Source organism: Staurois parvus, unplaced genomic scaffold (genome assembly GCF_062004578.1).
Source record: "Staurois parvus isolate SC_StPar_1 unplaced genomic scaffold, SC_StPar_1.0 ptg000149l, whole genome shotgun sequence".
NCBI classification, from domain to species: domain Eukaryota; kingdom Metazoa; phylum Chordata; class Amphibia; order Anura; family Ranidae; genus Staurois; species Staurois parvus.
The window spans coordinates 2630548-2646100 of NW_028317945.1; the positions used below are offsets into that span (position 1 = coordinate 2630548).

Below are 15553 nucleotides of genomic sequence, written 5' to 3' on the forward strand. Positions count from 1 at the left end.
TGAGGTGATTGGCGCCATTTTGGTTAGGAGGGGACATCTCCTCCCATTGCTTGTAAAAGCAATCCTGCAGCCAATTAGCCACTAGGATTGACTTTACATGAAAGCCGATCACTGGCTGAAAAAAACAATACCAGCTGTAGGCATCACGCTGGTATAACCACTCAAAGTCCACTGATGTGCCAGTACGTCACTGGTCCTTGTTGGGTATGTTATTTTCTTTTCTTTTTTTTATGCAGCTGAATGGAAAAAAAAAAAAAAGAAGAAGAAATCTCTGCTAGAAAAAGTGTGTGGTATGCCCACCATCAGAATATACCACCTTGCATCCACCCACTACTGATGTTGGGAATACATCAAGAGAACCTAAAGGATTACTATAGCCACATTGATCGATGTGGTTCAAAAAATGTCTGCCAAACTGTTTTTTAAAAATTGCCGAAGCAGAGGAGTGATCCACCCACTGACACCCCCCCCCCCCCCCCCAGGCCCGGGCATACATGTTCTTTGTTTTACTACAGCTGAAAAATCTCATCCAACAGCGCTGCAGCTGAATGGCATTCCTGCAAAGAAATCATCAATGGGTAACAATAAAACAGTAACTCAATAAAACAACGTGTTTTTTTTTACGTTTTTTTTTAAATTGTAACCTCCAGTTGTTAGGGTCTCTCAAAATGCGATAGCCAGTTTCCTGAATACCCAACATCTTATGAGACCCTGTGTATATATGCCCTATACTGTGCCGTACCCTATACTAATACTGCACTAGTGTGTGGCAACAATGGAAGCAGTCCTTGAGGCAGAAATCAGGTTTGCAAGGACAGGCGGGACAAAAAAAAAAGCATGTGTCTCACTTAATTCCATGTCTGCTACAGACACATCTTTTTCGAGGTGACTTTTGGATTGGTGTACCAGGAATGGTATCAGGAAAATCCCTCTCATGCAGCCAGCATCTGGGTTGGGCCACAGCACCTTCTGGATACAAAAGGGACATGATAATCTCTTCCTGGAAATTTGGGAAGGATCCACTTTGTCCCGTTGCTTGTAAAGCACATTTTTTATACCAACGCCTGGCTTTATGGGAAAATAGGTACAGTTTCATCATCTGGTCATTGAACTCCAACACCAGGTGCTGTGAAAATTTGGATGGTCATGTCTGCGTGAATCAGAAACAAGACAAAAACATTCGGTTTGTCCTTCCACTTCACTGTGAACAATTCATCATTTTTCAAGCAGGCTTTATCCCCCTAAGATGGGTATTTACAAGCCGTTGGGGGAAGCCCCGGCGATTAGGTCACACGGTGCCACTTACGCCAATTCCAATATTGTACAATTGTCTACATAGTGGCACGTTTGTATAAGAATGATCCATGTAAAGGTGGTACCCCATATGGAAAAAGGGCGACACCAAGTCCCAAACTATCTGGCCACTGCTCCCCATTTATTCTTGGCATCCAAGGTGTTTTACATGACTATTTTTTTTCCTCGCAAATCCAAAAATTACATGTATAGCCTGTTGCCCTCTCACAGGTCTTATACATTTTGATCCCATATCTGGCAGGCTTGCTGGGAAGAAATTGTTTGAATGAGTAACTCATCAACGCAAATGTTTTGCTGGGGAGTATACACATCTGCAAATTTCTGGTTAAGGTGATTTACGAGTGGCCAAATTTTGTAGATTTTCATATTCAGGGTCACCCCAAGGACAACAGTGTGTGTCATCAGTGAAATGCATAAATCACATATTCTCATAACTATGCCTGGGCATGGTAGCCGAGAACACCGGCATATGATGAATCAGGTCTGTGGACCAGGACAACCGCAATTCATTTTTTTTTTTTTAGTAAATGTCCATGTTGAGGGTTAGGCCCAAAAAAACCTTTCAATTCGGAAACAGTAATAGGTTTCCATACAAATGATCTGGCAAGGTTTGAATTTGGGTTGGCAGCGATAAACTGTTTTGCATATAAATTGCTTTGATTCACAACCAATACATACAGATCTTCTGTGAAAAACCGCTCCAAATAAAATCAAGGGCAGTAGTTACATTTGCTGTTTTCACCTGAATTCTGGGTTGGGCAGTGAATGGGGGAAGTACGGGTGCTGCAGAATTTGTGGGCTGTCAATCAGGATTTGCAAGCACATCCAGAAGAACACTATGGGCTCTATGGCCCCGTGTTCTAATTCTTGGTGGCTGCGGGACACTACCTGTGCTAGCCACTGCACCAGCTTGTACTGTACTTATGGGACTCGCCACATCACCAAGTGATACTGAACTGCTGGTATGTAAAGACCAGGATGTACTAGGGCGCTGGTGCTCGCCAGTTCACCAAAAGGTAGAGCGGCACTAGTACTGGTACTCTGATGCATATGAGGATCATCATGCAATTGCAACACCCCAGCAACCTGGGAACATGGTCGGGTACACCCGACCTTATCAGGGACTTCTACTCTATCATCTGAGCTGTCGGGGTGCCGCATCTCTCTCTTCTGAGCCCGATTCAGTCAGTGAGGCTTCACCTTTGCTCTCATCTGACATACTCAGAATCCTGTAGGCCTCTTCACTAGTGTACCTTTTGTTGGACATTTTGGCCACTAAATTTATAGCTACCTAGTGCGACTCATGGGAAAAACAGCACTGCAATGGACTGCTTTAACCGCTACAATAAAATTTACCTGCTAGTGCTAACAGAGATCAAGCCTGATCTTGCTAACCCTGCAGTTTTGTGTGCAATGTATCAAATGACAGTGATCTACTGACACTGCACTTGCTGGGGGAGAAGGGGCAGGTGGCAGGTGCCGGGACTGATCTTCCTAATGCTGAGTTTTTGGGGACACTATACTTTTGTGAATGCTGGTATAGTTCTGATCTGATCAAAGATATTGATCTGTTCAGACACTATACAAGCAATGGAGGTTAAATGTGTACAGCATGTAAGTATGTTCCTGGCAATCAAAGGGTTAAATGTGATGACTGATGTAGTGTGGGCAATGTGACGCTATCTGGGAGGGACGCTAATGCTATCTGAAGTCCCCTGTGACACGGATACAGTGATCAGTAAAAAAAAAATAAAAATCTGTACACTGTACTAATGACACTGGTGACAGGGCAGTGAAGGGGTTAACTGGGGGGATCAAGGGGTTAAATATGACCTAGCTGTGCTTTTACTGTAAAAGTGTAGTGCTTTGACTGACATGGATCTGCTTTCTTCTCTCTCTGGAATGGAATGTGCTCCAGGGAGAGAATATTGCATCATTTCCTGTGCTTGGGTAATGTAAACACAGACACAGGCTGAGTTCTGATAGGGTACAGCCGATCAGAAGGTTCAGGCCTGGTACCGAATCACAGCACTGCCAGTCGTGCGCACCCCCTGCCCGTAAACACGCCGTGAGAGCGGATCGCATATATATAGGACTGTATATGTTAAGAACAAGTAACTACCTCCCTTTCCCTTATAATTTATTAGCTTACTACCAATATGCATTTTCAGTTGACAATGCTGATCCAGAAGCCTATATTGCTCTTGCAAGAGCTTAATCAATGTTCTGATTTTCAGGTTTCAATTAATCTATAAATTGTGTATTTTTGGGAGGCTGTGGTTTGCAACACTTTCTTACTTGAAGATGCTGGTGAAGTAACACTTTAATGATGCAGAAGCAGCAGAGTGTTTCTGGAAAGAGAACTCTGTAAGGAAAAGCTACTTGCACTTTCATTCTGGTCCTCATCATTTCATTCCTGAAAGCATTTTAATGTCTTTAGGGCACCTTTGACATGTCAGGATGTGTTTTGTCATCCTTATAGCATTTGGAAAATAATTTTTCTTCTTACAATATTTGCAAATTGCAACTTTGCTCTCAGCAGAAATTGCACCGTGGAAAGGTTTCCAAACTCTAGATGTTGGTCTCACCATTTTACTGAGAGGAGGAAAAGAAAAAACAATTCACTGACAGACTATAGTGAAACATTATGCTGTGGTGGTGAAGAATATTAACAGGAATCATTTAAAGGTTATAAACATAAACTCATTTGTCAGACAAATTTACCCTCTTACCTGTCAATTAAGGCTTGATAGGACAGAAACTATCATTTACTGTATCCCAACAATCACCCAACTGTAGGGGTACAATATGGAGCCCACAAGTAAACTAACCTAGAGCCTATCCCACGCAGTGCTCCTTAGTGGAAGAAATGCATATGTCTCTTGCTTGAGAACTGCAGTGAGAAGTACAGTGTTACTTGGATTGTATTCCAGGATTGTCTTCAGCTGAGAGAACTTGCAATAATTTAAGATTTTACATAAAGTCTCAGAAAGCTTTCATTGAGGTCTTAATATTATATAGTTTAAAAACCATGACATAGAAATATTACTTATTGTAAAAACATATTGCACACTAAAAAACAGCTTTGAAAACAAAAAACGGTAAAAACACAAAAAAAACAAAAACCAGTTTTTTTCTCAATTTCCCCTTTTCCAGGCCTTCCCATTCTCTACCCAAAAGACAGAAATGCTAGAAATTAGATGAATAGAAACAATGGAAACAAAATAGGAAAGGAATAAGCTAAAAATTAATACGCAAATATATTGCAAATGAGGATGCCTCATTTAGGTTACTATATGCCACAGTTGTTTTTTTTGTCTTTGCAACCCATACATATACAGTCCTAGAGTTTTGCAGTAGTCTGCAAAAGATTTAACACTGTAGCCGATACAAATTTTCTTTCAAAACATACTCTCAGGTATATGGTGATTGGGAGCAGGATTTATATTGTTACAGGGCTAGTTTAGGAAGGAATATACTGTATATGAACAAGCTGCAGCATTATAGCAAATATGACTCCTATCTTCCTCACAATCTGTGTCACGGCTCCTGTTTAGCATAAGGTCCACATGCATCATTCAAGAAAAATTCCATACATTGCTAACAACCAAGTAGGATGATTGCAACATACATACATTGACAAAGAGAAAAATCCCCTGCGCTTGAATGGAAAATCCCTACCCCTAAGCTGCTAACACCTCCCTTCAACCATAAAGTATAAATAATCGATATATAATGGTGTAGCGCTAAATAAATACTAACATAAGTGACCAAAATCAGACTCAAATATAATGAATAGATAATCAAATAAAAAATTGTACCAATAATAAATTAGTGCACACAATCAATATAAAAGGATAACCCCAACTACGGGGACCAAACTAAGTGAATGACATAATTAGTGCATGTGTACACAAAAACACTCTGTGAAAATAATATATATATATATCCACTAATAGAAAGTCCACACACTGCCCCAATAATGTTGATTAGTGCTCCACAGCAATGACTCACGTGTAAATAAACGTGAATCCAGTGCCAACAACTCGTGAATCCAAAAACATCCAAAGTGCCCCCTCACCTCCTTGCAGTGACCACAAGGGCCAGCTCGCTTTAGGGTAAGACACGCTTTCCCAGGAATAGCCTCGTCACCATCAGATGGACCCTCCTGGATATCCCACAGGCTTTTATCCTCCCGAGTACTCCAATCCCCTGGTACTTGTAATAGTAGTTCACCCAGCGTACGCGGTGACAGGACTTCCGGTGCGCGGTGACGTCAGTTCCGGTGTGGGGGCCATCTTGGAACACCCGGAACCATGCATATGCACCCATAATATGGGGAAATGCTTGATTATGCTGTGTGACATGTGAGTCGGAATTTTTTTTGGTTCATTGGTGCAATAAATACGGATTTACACTATGGAGGCTCTCTATCTGTTTCTGTCATGATCCTGTGTGGGTGAACTACTATTACAAGTACCAGGGGATTGGAGTACTCAGGAGGATAAAAGCCTGTGGGATATCCAGGAGGGGTCCATCTGATGGTGACGAGGCTATTCCTGGGAAAGCATGTCTTACCCTAAAGCGAGCTGGCCCTTGTGGTCCCTGCAAGGAGGTGAGGGGGCACTTTGGATGTTTTTGGATTCACGAGTTGTTGGCACTGGATTCACGTTTATTTACACGTGAGTCGTTGCTGTGGAGCACTAATCAACATTATTGGGGCAGTGTGTGGACTTTTTATTAGTGGATATATATATATTATTTTCACAGAGTGTTTTTGTGTACACATGCACTAATTATGTCATTCACTTAGTTTGGTCCTCGTAGTTGGGGTTATCCTTTTATATTGATTGTGTGTGCACTAATTTATTATTGGTACAATTTTTTATTTATGATTATCTATTCATTATATTTGAGTCTGATTTTGGTCACTTATGTTAGTATTTTAGCGCTGCACCATTATATATCGAACATACATACATTATAGATCAACATAAAAAAAATACAATAGAATAAGGCTTTTGATTAATATTTTTATTACTAAGAAAGTCTCCCATGAAATTTAGGTGACAGATACTGACAAATATGACTTGAGAACAACCTGAAATCAGCTGTAACAAACTTGACTTCATTTATAGAATGAATATTGATGCAACTGCACAATGGTATTGACAACAGCTAATCATTTTGAAAAGTAACAAAAAGCAAATAAAGTAGCAAAGATAAAACCTAAGATGAAGGTTGTCTAATGTATATAGAAAGCCAATCTTGCTTGCTTTGAAATTCTCTTTTTAGCATATAAATTGTCCATTGAAAGAAAGTTGGGCTAAGACCGAAGCCACCATGTTATTCATTAGCCTTTTCTGTGGCAACACAGTAAATAGCTGAATAACATGTACAACTGAGCCAAAAAATTATGTTCAAGTATATAGAAGGGGGCTAACATTAAATGTGTTTATTCCAGCACTAAGCCAACATACAAAAGATATGATTAAAAAAGCAGCAACATTCTTGTACCTAAAATATAGTGTTGGAAGAAACCTTGCTTTGCTTTACCACCTAGAAAACAAAACACACCTCACTGCCTAGAAATAAAAATTGAAGACGACCATCAAGGCACTTTAGGTTGTAAAAAAGATGTACGCTATAACATGGCAATTCTCTTAAGAAATCCACTGCTATGTTAAGTTGAGGTTGAACATCCAGAAAGTCCCTTTCAGCTAGTGCAATCTTAAACCTTGGAAATTAATTGGATTTACTGATCACAAAAGTGCACAACGGTTTCAGGTGGCACACATAGATAGCATTCAGTTTGTAGTGTCAAGTACTCTCTCGATTTCATGTTACCAATTCAAGCATTGTGTGCAGGATGAAACACATATGGTGAGTGAAGGGGTATCCTGACAGAGGACTGGCAGGGTGAGAAATACCAGGAAATTCAGTTGCATAACACCACAAAGATTTCAATTAGAAGAAAGACAAATTCCACAGTTGTAAGGCATGATGTTACTAGCGGCATCCAAGGTTCGAAGGATTATCGTACCACAGGAAAAGCTCGTCCCTTTAGAAGAGGAACCTGGCAAATTCCGTTCTGCTTCAGATACTGAATTTGTCAAACTTTCACATGGTTTGTTGCTCAGTTTATGAGGACTCACAACCCAAAAAGGGCTTCTTCATCTTTTTCTTTCCTGCTCTGTCCTGTGCTTGTTGCTGCCCGGGGAGCATCCGATGTGGGAGAAGTCAAGGATGGTAGTCGATCTGCAGCCTTTGCCCGCTCCTCTAGGAATTTATCAAATTCTGTAGTAAAAATAAAAACTTTGATCTGAGACAACTTAATACTGAAATATATCCAAAAGAACCAAGGGTTAATTCACAAAACACATTTCTTTGCCATAATCATGAACAGCAAATAACAGTAAAAAAAAACAAAAAAAAAAAAAAAAAAAAAAAACTGGATTTTTGACTGTGAACTCCATTCTTTGGATTACATTAAAGGAAACTGGATTAAGTTGAACTGAAGGAAATCCCTGGTTGCTCTCAAAATTAGTTTCCTCATTGGAAGATTTCAATGCTATTCCTTTTCTGTCTGTTCTGATTTGGGATTTTCTTTCACTCTCAGTGATAATGGTAAAAAAAAAAAAAAAAAGACAAATAGAGAAGCTGAACCTCCTTAACAGGGCACAAACAACAATAAAATCCGGGCAGGTGTTCTCAACTCTATCCAACAGTTCTTTCTTTAGTTATACTTTAAAGCTGATCTCCAAGCACAAAATTTTTCCATTTAAATATTTTCCTCAGTAGCCACAAATTATATAAATCAACTTTGTGTTAAGCAAAAATCTCAAAATACTTTACTGTGTATATTTATATATTTATAATATTTTACTTTTATTGTGGTAGTGCGGAAGATTTCAGTATTATCATCTTTGTGTTCACCCTTTGTAAAACCAAAAAATTTTAGTAAAAGTAGCAGTGATGTTATCACTGAGCTGTACATAGCCTGTAGAAAAATCAGAGCTGTGGGAGAGGCCAAACAAGCTCCACCCACTACACACTGCCTGCAGAAAACTACAGGACAGCATACAGACAAGACCAGTCAACCTGCACAATAGATTGGATAGATTGGCATACAAAAGCTGTAAGGACAGACTAGACAAAGCCCTCCTATCCCCAGCATGCCTCAGTTTTGTAACAAACAACAGCAGAAGTGGAGCATAAGAACAGAGAGAAGGTTTGTGTGTCCCTTAATATATACTCCAAGAAAAGGGCTTTTGCAGTAGGTCAAAATCCTATTTTCTTTATTGTACATTAAGACACCCAGGATAGAGTATTCAGGTACACCGGAACTTCAAAAAGCAGTCCGACTGAGAGGTGGGTAACAAAGCAAATAAAAAGCGAACAGCCCCAAGGATCCAACAGTTTAACAGAGAGGGCTCAACAGAGCCAGCTGAAGAACCTTATGACCCAAGTCTGCATCAGCAAAGGCCTGAACATCCACCTGGTAAAACCACAAACCAATGAACAGAAGACAAGATGGCAGCCTTGAAAATCTAAGACTGAGATGCCTGATGCTAAAAAGCACTAATTGCTTGGATGGAAAAAGGCGGAACATTGTCTTTGAAATCATAGGCTTGAATGAGTTACTGAATCCACCTTGCGATTATGAACATGAATCAAGCTGCCCCCATCATCCTGAAAAAGCAAGTGAGGAAGGAGTTTCAGAGGAGGAAAGGCATAGATCAGGTTGAACATACTGGAATCATTTGAGCATCCGTTGCAAAGGGTTAAAGGATCCCCAAAACTGTAGACAGATCTACTCAGTTTGTGGTTGAACTGGGATATCAGGAGGTACATGTTTGGCATCCTTCACCCTCTTCAAACACTTCGGGTAAAAAGACTATTCTCTAGAGCACAGACATTGATGATGAGGAAGCCCCCTTGCCAAATGTCCATGCTTGGAATGTGTATGATGGAAAGGGCTGGAACATGAATTTCTGTCTACATCAAAATTAGATCCAGTGCTCTTTGACCTGTGAGATTTTTGCTTCCTACTTCATGGTTGAGGTAACTAAGTTTCTTGTACCAAAAAGTAGTGTTGCACCAAAATGAAAATTCTGGTGCCGAAACCGAAAATTCAAAATGCACTTGGCCAAAAACCGAAACAGGCAGTTTTTAAAAATGAATATTTTTTTTGGAACAAAATACACTTTGATTAAACAAAAAAATATATATACCCCAATTGTTTTGTACAATATGAAAGAGGATGTTACAGCAGAGTAAATACAGTTAAGGAAATAAGTATTTGATCCCCTGCTGATTTTGAATGTTTGCCCACTCAAAAAGTAATGATCAGTCTAAAAATCAAATGGTAGATGTATTGTAACACAGAGACAGAATAGCAACAAAAAATTCAAAAGAAATGCATGTCTAACAAATTATGCACTGATTTGCATGTTGAGGCAAATAAGTATTTGATCCCCTATCATTCAGCAGGATTTCTGGCTATCAGGTGTCTTTCATACAGGTAACAACCAGAGATTAGAATCAGTCTCTTAAAGGGAGTGCTCCTAATCCCATTTTGTTACCTGTATAAAAAAACACCTGTCCGCAGGAGCAATCAATCAGATTCCAAACTCTCCACCATGGCAAAGACCAAAGAGCTGTCCGAGGATGTCAGGGACAAGATTGTAGACCTACACAAGGCTGGACTGGGCTACCAAACTATCGCCAAGCAGCTTGGTGAGAAGGTGACAACAGTTGATGCAAGATCTCACCTCGTGGAGTGTCAATGATCATGAGAACAGCAAGGAATCTTCCCAGAACTACACATGAGGATCTTGTCAATGATCTCCAGGCAGCTGGGACCACAGCCACCAAGAAAACAATTGGTAACACACAATGCCAACAAGGATTGAAATCCTGCAGTGCCCGCAAGGTCCCTCTGCTCAAGAAAGTACATGTCCAGGCCCATCTGAAGTTTGCCACTGAACATCTGAATGATGCAGAGGACTGGTTGAAAGTGTTGTGGTCAGACGAGACCAAAATCAAGCTATTTGGCATCAACTCAACTCGCTGTGTTTGCATGCTGCCTATGACCCCAAGAACACCATCCCAACTCTCAAACATGGTGGTGGAAACATTCTGCTTTGGGGGTGTTTTTCTGCTAAGGGGACAGGACAACTGCACTATATCAAAGGGACAATGGACGGGGCAATGTACTATCAAATCTTGGGTGAGAACCTTCTTCCCTCAGCCAGAGCATTGAAAATGGGTTGTGGATGGGTGTTCCAGCATGACAATGACCCAAAACACATGGCCAAGGCAACAAAGGAGTGGCTCAAGAAGAAGCACACTAAGGTCCTGGAGTGTCCTAGCCAGTCTCCAGACCTTAATTCGATTGAAAAATCTGTGGAGGGAGCTGAAGGTTCGAGTTGCCAAACGTCAGCCACCAAACCTTAATGACTTGGAGAGGATCTGCCAAGAGGAGTGGGCCAAAATCCCTCCTGAGATGTGTGCAAACCTAGTGGCCAACTACAGGAAACGTCTGACCTCTGATTGCCAACAAGGGATTTGCCACCAAGTACTAAGTCATGTTTTGTGAAGGGGATCAAATACTTATTTCCCTCATGAACATGCAAATCAGTGCATCATTTATTAGACATGCATTTCTTTTTAATTTTTTTGTTGCTATTCTGTCTCTCAGTCTTACAATACACCTACCATTTGATTTTTAGACTGATCATTTCTTTGTGAGTGGGCAAACATTCAAAATCAGCAGGGGATCAAATACTTAAAATTTCCTTCACTGTAGATACCCAACATATCACGCTTTAAAATTGCGCATGCTCGTGGAATGGCGTGAAACTGCAGTACCTAAAAATCTCCACGGGGGCACTTTTAACTTTTTTTTTTTTAATTTATTAAATTTGTCTTTTGCACTGTCCCTTTAAAAAAAATTTGAATCACTTTTATTCTTATCACAAGAAATGCATGCATCCCTTGTGATAGAAATTAGTGACAGGTCCTCTTTATGGAGATATATGGGGTCAATAAGACCCCTCATCTCTCCTCTGCAATGTAAAGCATTGGATAAAAAAAAAACATTGATCTAGTGCTTTAAAAAAAAAAAAAAAAAAATGTCCGTAACCGGAAGTGACATCGCTCCTGTCCTCCAAGGGCATAGAGAGGAGTGGTGGCCATCTTCCCTTCACTCATCTCTATGCCCAGTGCTGGGATAGTTCGATGGTTTCTCAGGTAAGGCTGAGAACTACCGAGCGGCAGCCAGTGGCGCTAGTGGCGGGGTTTTTTTGGCAGCTCTATCGGTGCTTTTTTTCATATCGGCCGAAATGGGTGTTTTTGAAATTTCGGTGCATCCCAAAAAAAAAAGGTATCTAGAACTCCTCCCCATCCTGAAAGGCTATGTCTAGCATGAAACATGTTAGAGTAGAACCTATTCCTGCTGGCCATTTTAATAAAGAAAGAATATTATTTTATAGCTCAGTGTGCGGCATTTGTGTTGCTGATACAAATGACTGCTTTAGTGGAGATGAGTCGAGCCAGCACCAGGGATGTGATTGTGGTGTGGAATCTACAGCTGAATTTTTTACATAGGTTAGCATTTGTAAGGAGATCCTTCCAGACCAATGGGAGGAAGGATTTTCAGAACTCCATTGTTGAACTTGTGAAACATCATGCAAAAACCAGCCTGACTTTGTGGGTCAAGTGTATGTGATGGTCCAGAGACCGAACCCTCCTTTCCCTTGCAGTGAAAATGTTAAACAGCAACAATCTACATTGAAATTATGCATATGAAACTGACCTCAAAAAAGCCACCATTAAGCCCAAAACCCTCATGCAAAGTGGAGATGGGTTGGCTTCTGAACTGTAGAGTCCAAATGTGGAGGAGTCTGGTGTTTTTAGACGGGAAGCTAAATCCTGGACAGGGCTGTACCCAGGTTTAGGTCAAGATAAGCCAAGCAATGAGATGGTTCCAGAGCTCATTTCTTAAGATTTAGGATCCACCTGGACCCTTTTAGGGTCTGGAAAGTCTGTTAGACATTGGCTGATTAGACCCTGTGTCGACTGTTCTTTCAGAAGAAGGTAATCCAGATATTCCACTATAGGGATGGCATGAGAGCAAAGAAGAGCAAGAACAGAGTCCATCACCTTGGAAAGGAAGGGCAACAAACTGATAATGTAGCATGCTCAGAGGAAAATTTAGGTATCACTGATCTGCCAGGAAGATGGGCGGATGCAAGTAGGCATTCCTGAGGTCCACAGAGGCCAAAAGGTCCCCTGAATAGAGCAATGACTGACCTGGCAAATTCAAAACAAATGTTTTGTACACAGAGGAAGGTGTTGAAAAACTTTAGATACTTTTGGCCTTTAGGACAGGTGGTGAATAGAAACCCTGGAACCTCTTTCCGGGGCATTAACTATGACTGCTAGTGAGGAGCTGTATAAGAGCAGCCTGGATGTATGCAAATCTTTTCAAAGATGCTGGCAGGTTTGGAAACATGATGCGAGTAGAGGCAGAGACTGAAATTCCAGCCTGTAGCTTCTAGATACCATGTTCTGTAACTAAACATTTGAAATGTCCTGGGACCCGGCCAACAGATGCCCACCCCACTCTGAAAAGTGGGGGCACAACCCCTCGTTGTGAGGATTTGCTCATGGATTTTGAAATGTTAGGGATCCGAGACTTACAGAACAAGCTTTAGGCCTTGCCTTGGAGACCTGAGAGAAACAAAAAGAAGTCTTCTTAGTTTCAGGAGTTTAGGGCTTCCCAAATTAAGATTTTGCCTTCTTTTTCTGTAGTCGGTCAACACAGAGTAGGGTCACAGGTATAAATTGGAGGGCAAAAAGATCCATTAGGGTAAATCCAGGACTGCAAGACAAAACCTTAGACCAGATTGCTCAGGTCTGGCAAATGGATATTGCCACAATGGCAGGTTGCACAGCAGAGCCTGCAAGGGAGAATAATGCCTTAGAAAGGGCACCTAGCCTTATATTCATAGCGTCTTTAAACAGAAGGATGTACTCTACAGGCATAGTGGGGGGCCTTGTGAAGACAGGAAATGGGAAAAATTTGGAGTGGAGAAATGACTTTATCTGGGTTAGGTCAATTGCTATTACATGACCAAATGCAACAAGGAATGTACTGGAAAAGTCCTAACAGGCTAAAGTACTTTATTTGTTGAAATAAAGTAACTTTATGATGGTCAAATATGAGTACGCCAGTCCATCTCTAAAGACACCACAATCCTAAAACACATGCTAACAAGTGCCTCTACCTTTTGAATCACCAACAGGCTTTTCCACTTCCTATAAAACAAGAATATCAACCCCCTGATGGCCCCCTTTGGGAATCTAGAACTGGGACCACAAGGCATCAAGAGTGACCAACTTTATCCTGTGTGGAGACAGGGCTAGGCTACCCTCCCCTTGTGCACTCAGGAAGGTTGCATTTCTTACCCAGCAGGGTTACAGCAACTTCATTGAAAGTTAATATGTGCATTATTTCTACCTAAACCATTACTTTTTGGAGTTAATAATATACAGTATATACACACACACACTACACTATAACGGCTCTCCCACCTTTCCTCCTATTTTTCTGGTGGACACCCCAGGTCATCCTTTGGGTTCCTACCCTGCTCTTTCTTGTTTACCCTGCTGACCTCCGAGGACAACCAAAAAGTAAGAAAAGGTTTTAAATTCTTTCAGAAGAGAGAATACGTCCATTCACATAGGCACTAGCAAAGAACTGAGGCATGCTGGGCTGGTTGCTGTGCTTATTGCCTTTGGTTAGACCTACGAATCTACAAAATAGAAAAGGAAACATTTTTTTTTTATAAAGAAAGAGGGTTATAACCCTTTTCAGAATTGTTTTGCCATCTCTGTCCTATTGGAAAGATTTCCCTTCAAAATTATTTTGCCCAATGGAAAATTCTTCCTCTATTACTGTTCTGGGGACAAACAAAATAATTTTTTTTTAATGCATGCTTTTAAAAGCAGCAGGGGGGTTGAAGAAAACAATTGCATTGTAGATTTAGGCACATTTTAGGATGCCAATGGCCATCTGAACCTGCCCGCATTCACATCTAATATACACCTGCAAACAGGATGTGACAGCCTCTGCTAACACCATTAATTCTAATCTTAAAAAGTAGTTCTTTTCAGATCTTGTGGAAGCTACAAATGTTGCTAACACCTACTTAAGTTCACCCAAGAGTGATATTGAAAATTGAGAGGACATATACAAATACATTCTGAATTAATTTAGCATATACACGATTCTAAAAACACCATATCTATTTAAACAAAACCACCCAGATATTACTATTTAATATAATTAAAGTATGAGAGCCTCTAACATATATCCTGTTTCAAAATTGTTGCTTTTAGTTTAAATGCATTTAAATGCACAACATTTGTGCATTATTTTGTTTTCCTCAAATGACAGCCCCAAGCCTTACCCAATAAAAGTGAATCAACAAGCAGCTCACATATTTCTAAAATAGCAAGTGCATTACAAATAGGACATACAAATCCACCTTTAGGTATCTTCAAGTGCTTGCTGTAATGCAACCAGTGTAAGCAGGGAAGATGAGGCAGAGTCCCTTAAAATAAACCAGTGTTTTTCCTATTCAGGGCAAAACAGGTTCACTTGACTGCCTGCCCTCCTCAGTTGCACATATTCCCCTTCTTTTTACTTCCCCTTCTACTCCTTTTTGCACATCAGAAACATGGGGAAGCACCTGGCATTGGGAAAGCATGTGACACAAAAGATGATAGCCACACACCTAAATTCAGCTGGTCCCTGGTGAACTGTTTCTATCCACATGCACCCCTTACCAGCATAGACAGTTTTAGAGTAAAGGTAAACTAACCCATTCATCAATGCCATCTACAAATCTGCTCACGCTGCATAGCCTTTCCATTTTTGTCACATTAGCACTTATGCGGTAGAGATCTGTAGCTATACCGTATTAGCTCAAAAAACAACTCTCTTTCTTGACCAACGACAGTGTAAATACTGTTGGAAAACATAAGTTGTGCCATTGTATTACTAGATAAATTGAAGGGTACTTGCCTTCACTAGTGACTCCATCCTCCCCCTCGATCTCTTCCTCCTGTTTGTGGGAATAAAATGCACTACTTATAGATTTACTGCATATGAAGGTAAATCACATTTAAAGAGATCCAAGAAACAATCCTACTAGCCATGCTTCAGCTG

The 15553-nt window shown here is 40.6% G+C and overlaps 1 protein-coding gene across 1 annotated transcript in view; it reads right to left on the bottom strand.

The window, feature by feature from the left end:
• Nucleotides 1–6333: 6333 nt before the first annotated feature.
• Nucleotides 6334–15553, bottom strand: part of TOM1 (target of myb1 membrane trafficking protein) — a 227634-nt gene continuing 218414 nt past the window's right edge. Inside the window, exons 14-15 of the mRNA XM_089674236.1 lie at nt 15410–15449; nt 6334–7611 (exon numbers count right to left, since the gene is read on the bottom strand). Of these exons, the coding sequence (XP_089530362.1) occupies nt 7466–7611; nt 15410–15449 (186 nt within the window). The 3' untranslated portion in view covers nt 6334–7465. The remainder of the gene's footprint in view (nt 7612–15409; nt 15450–15553) is intronic.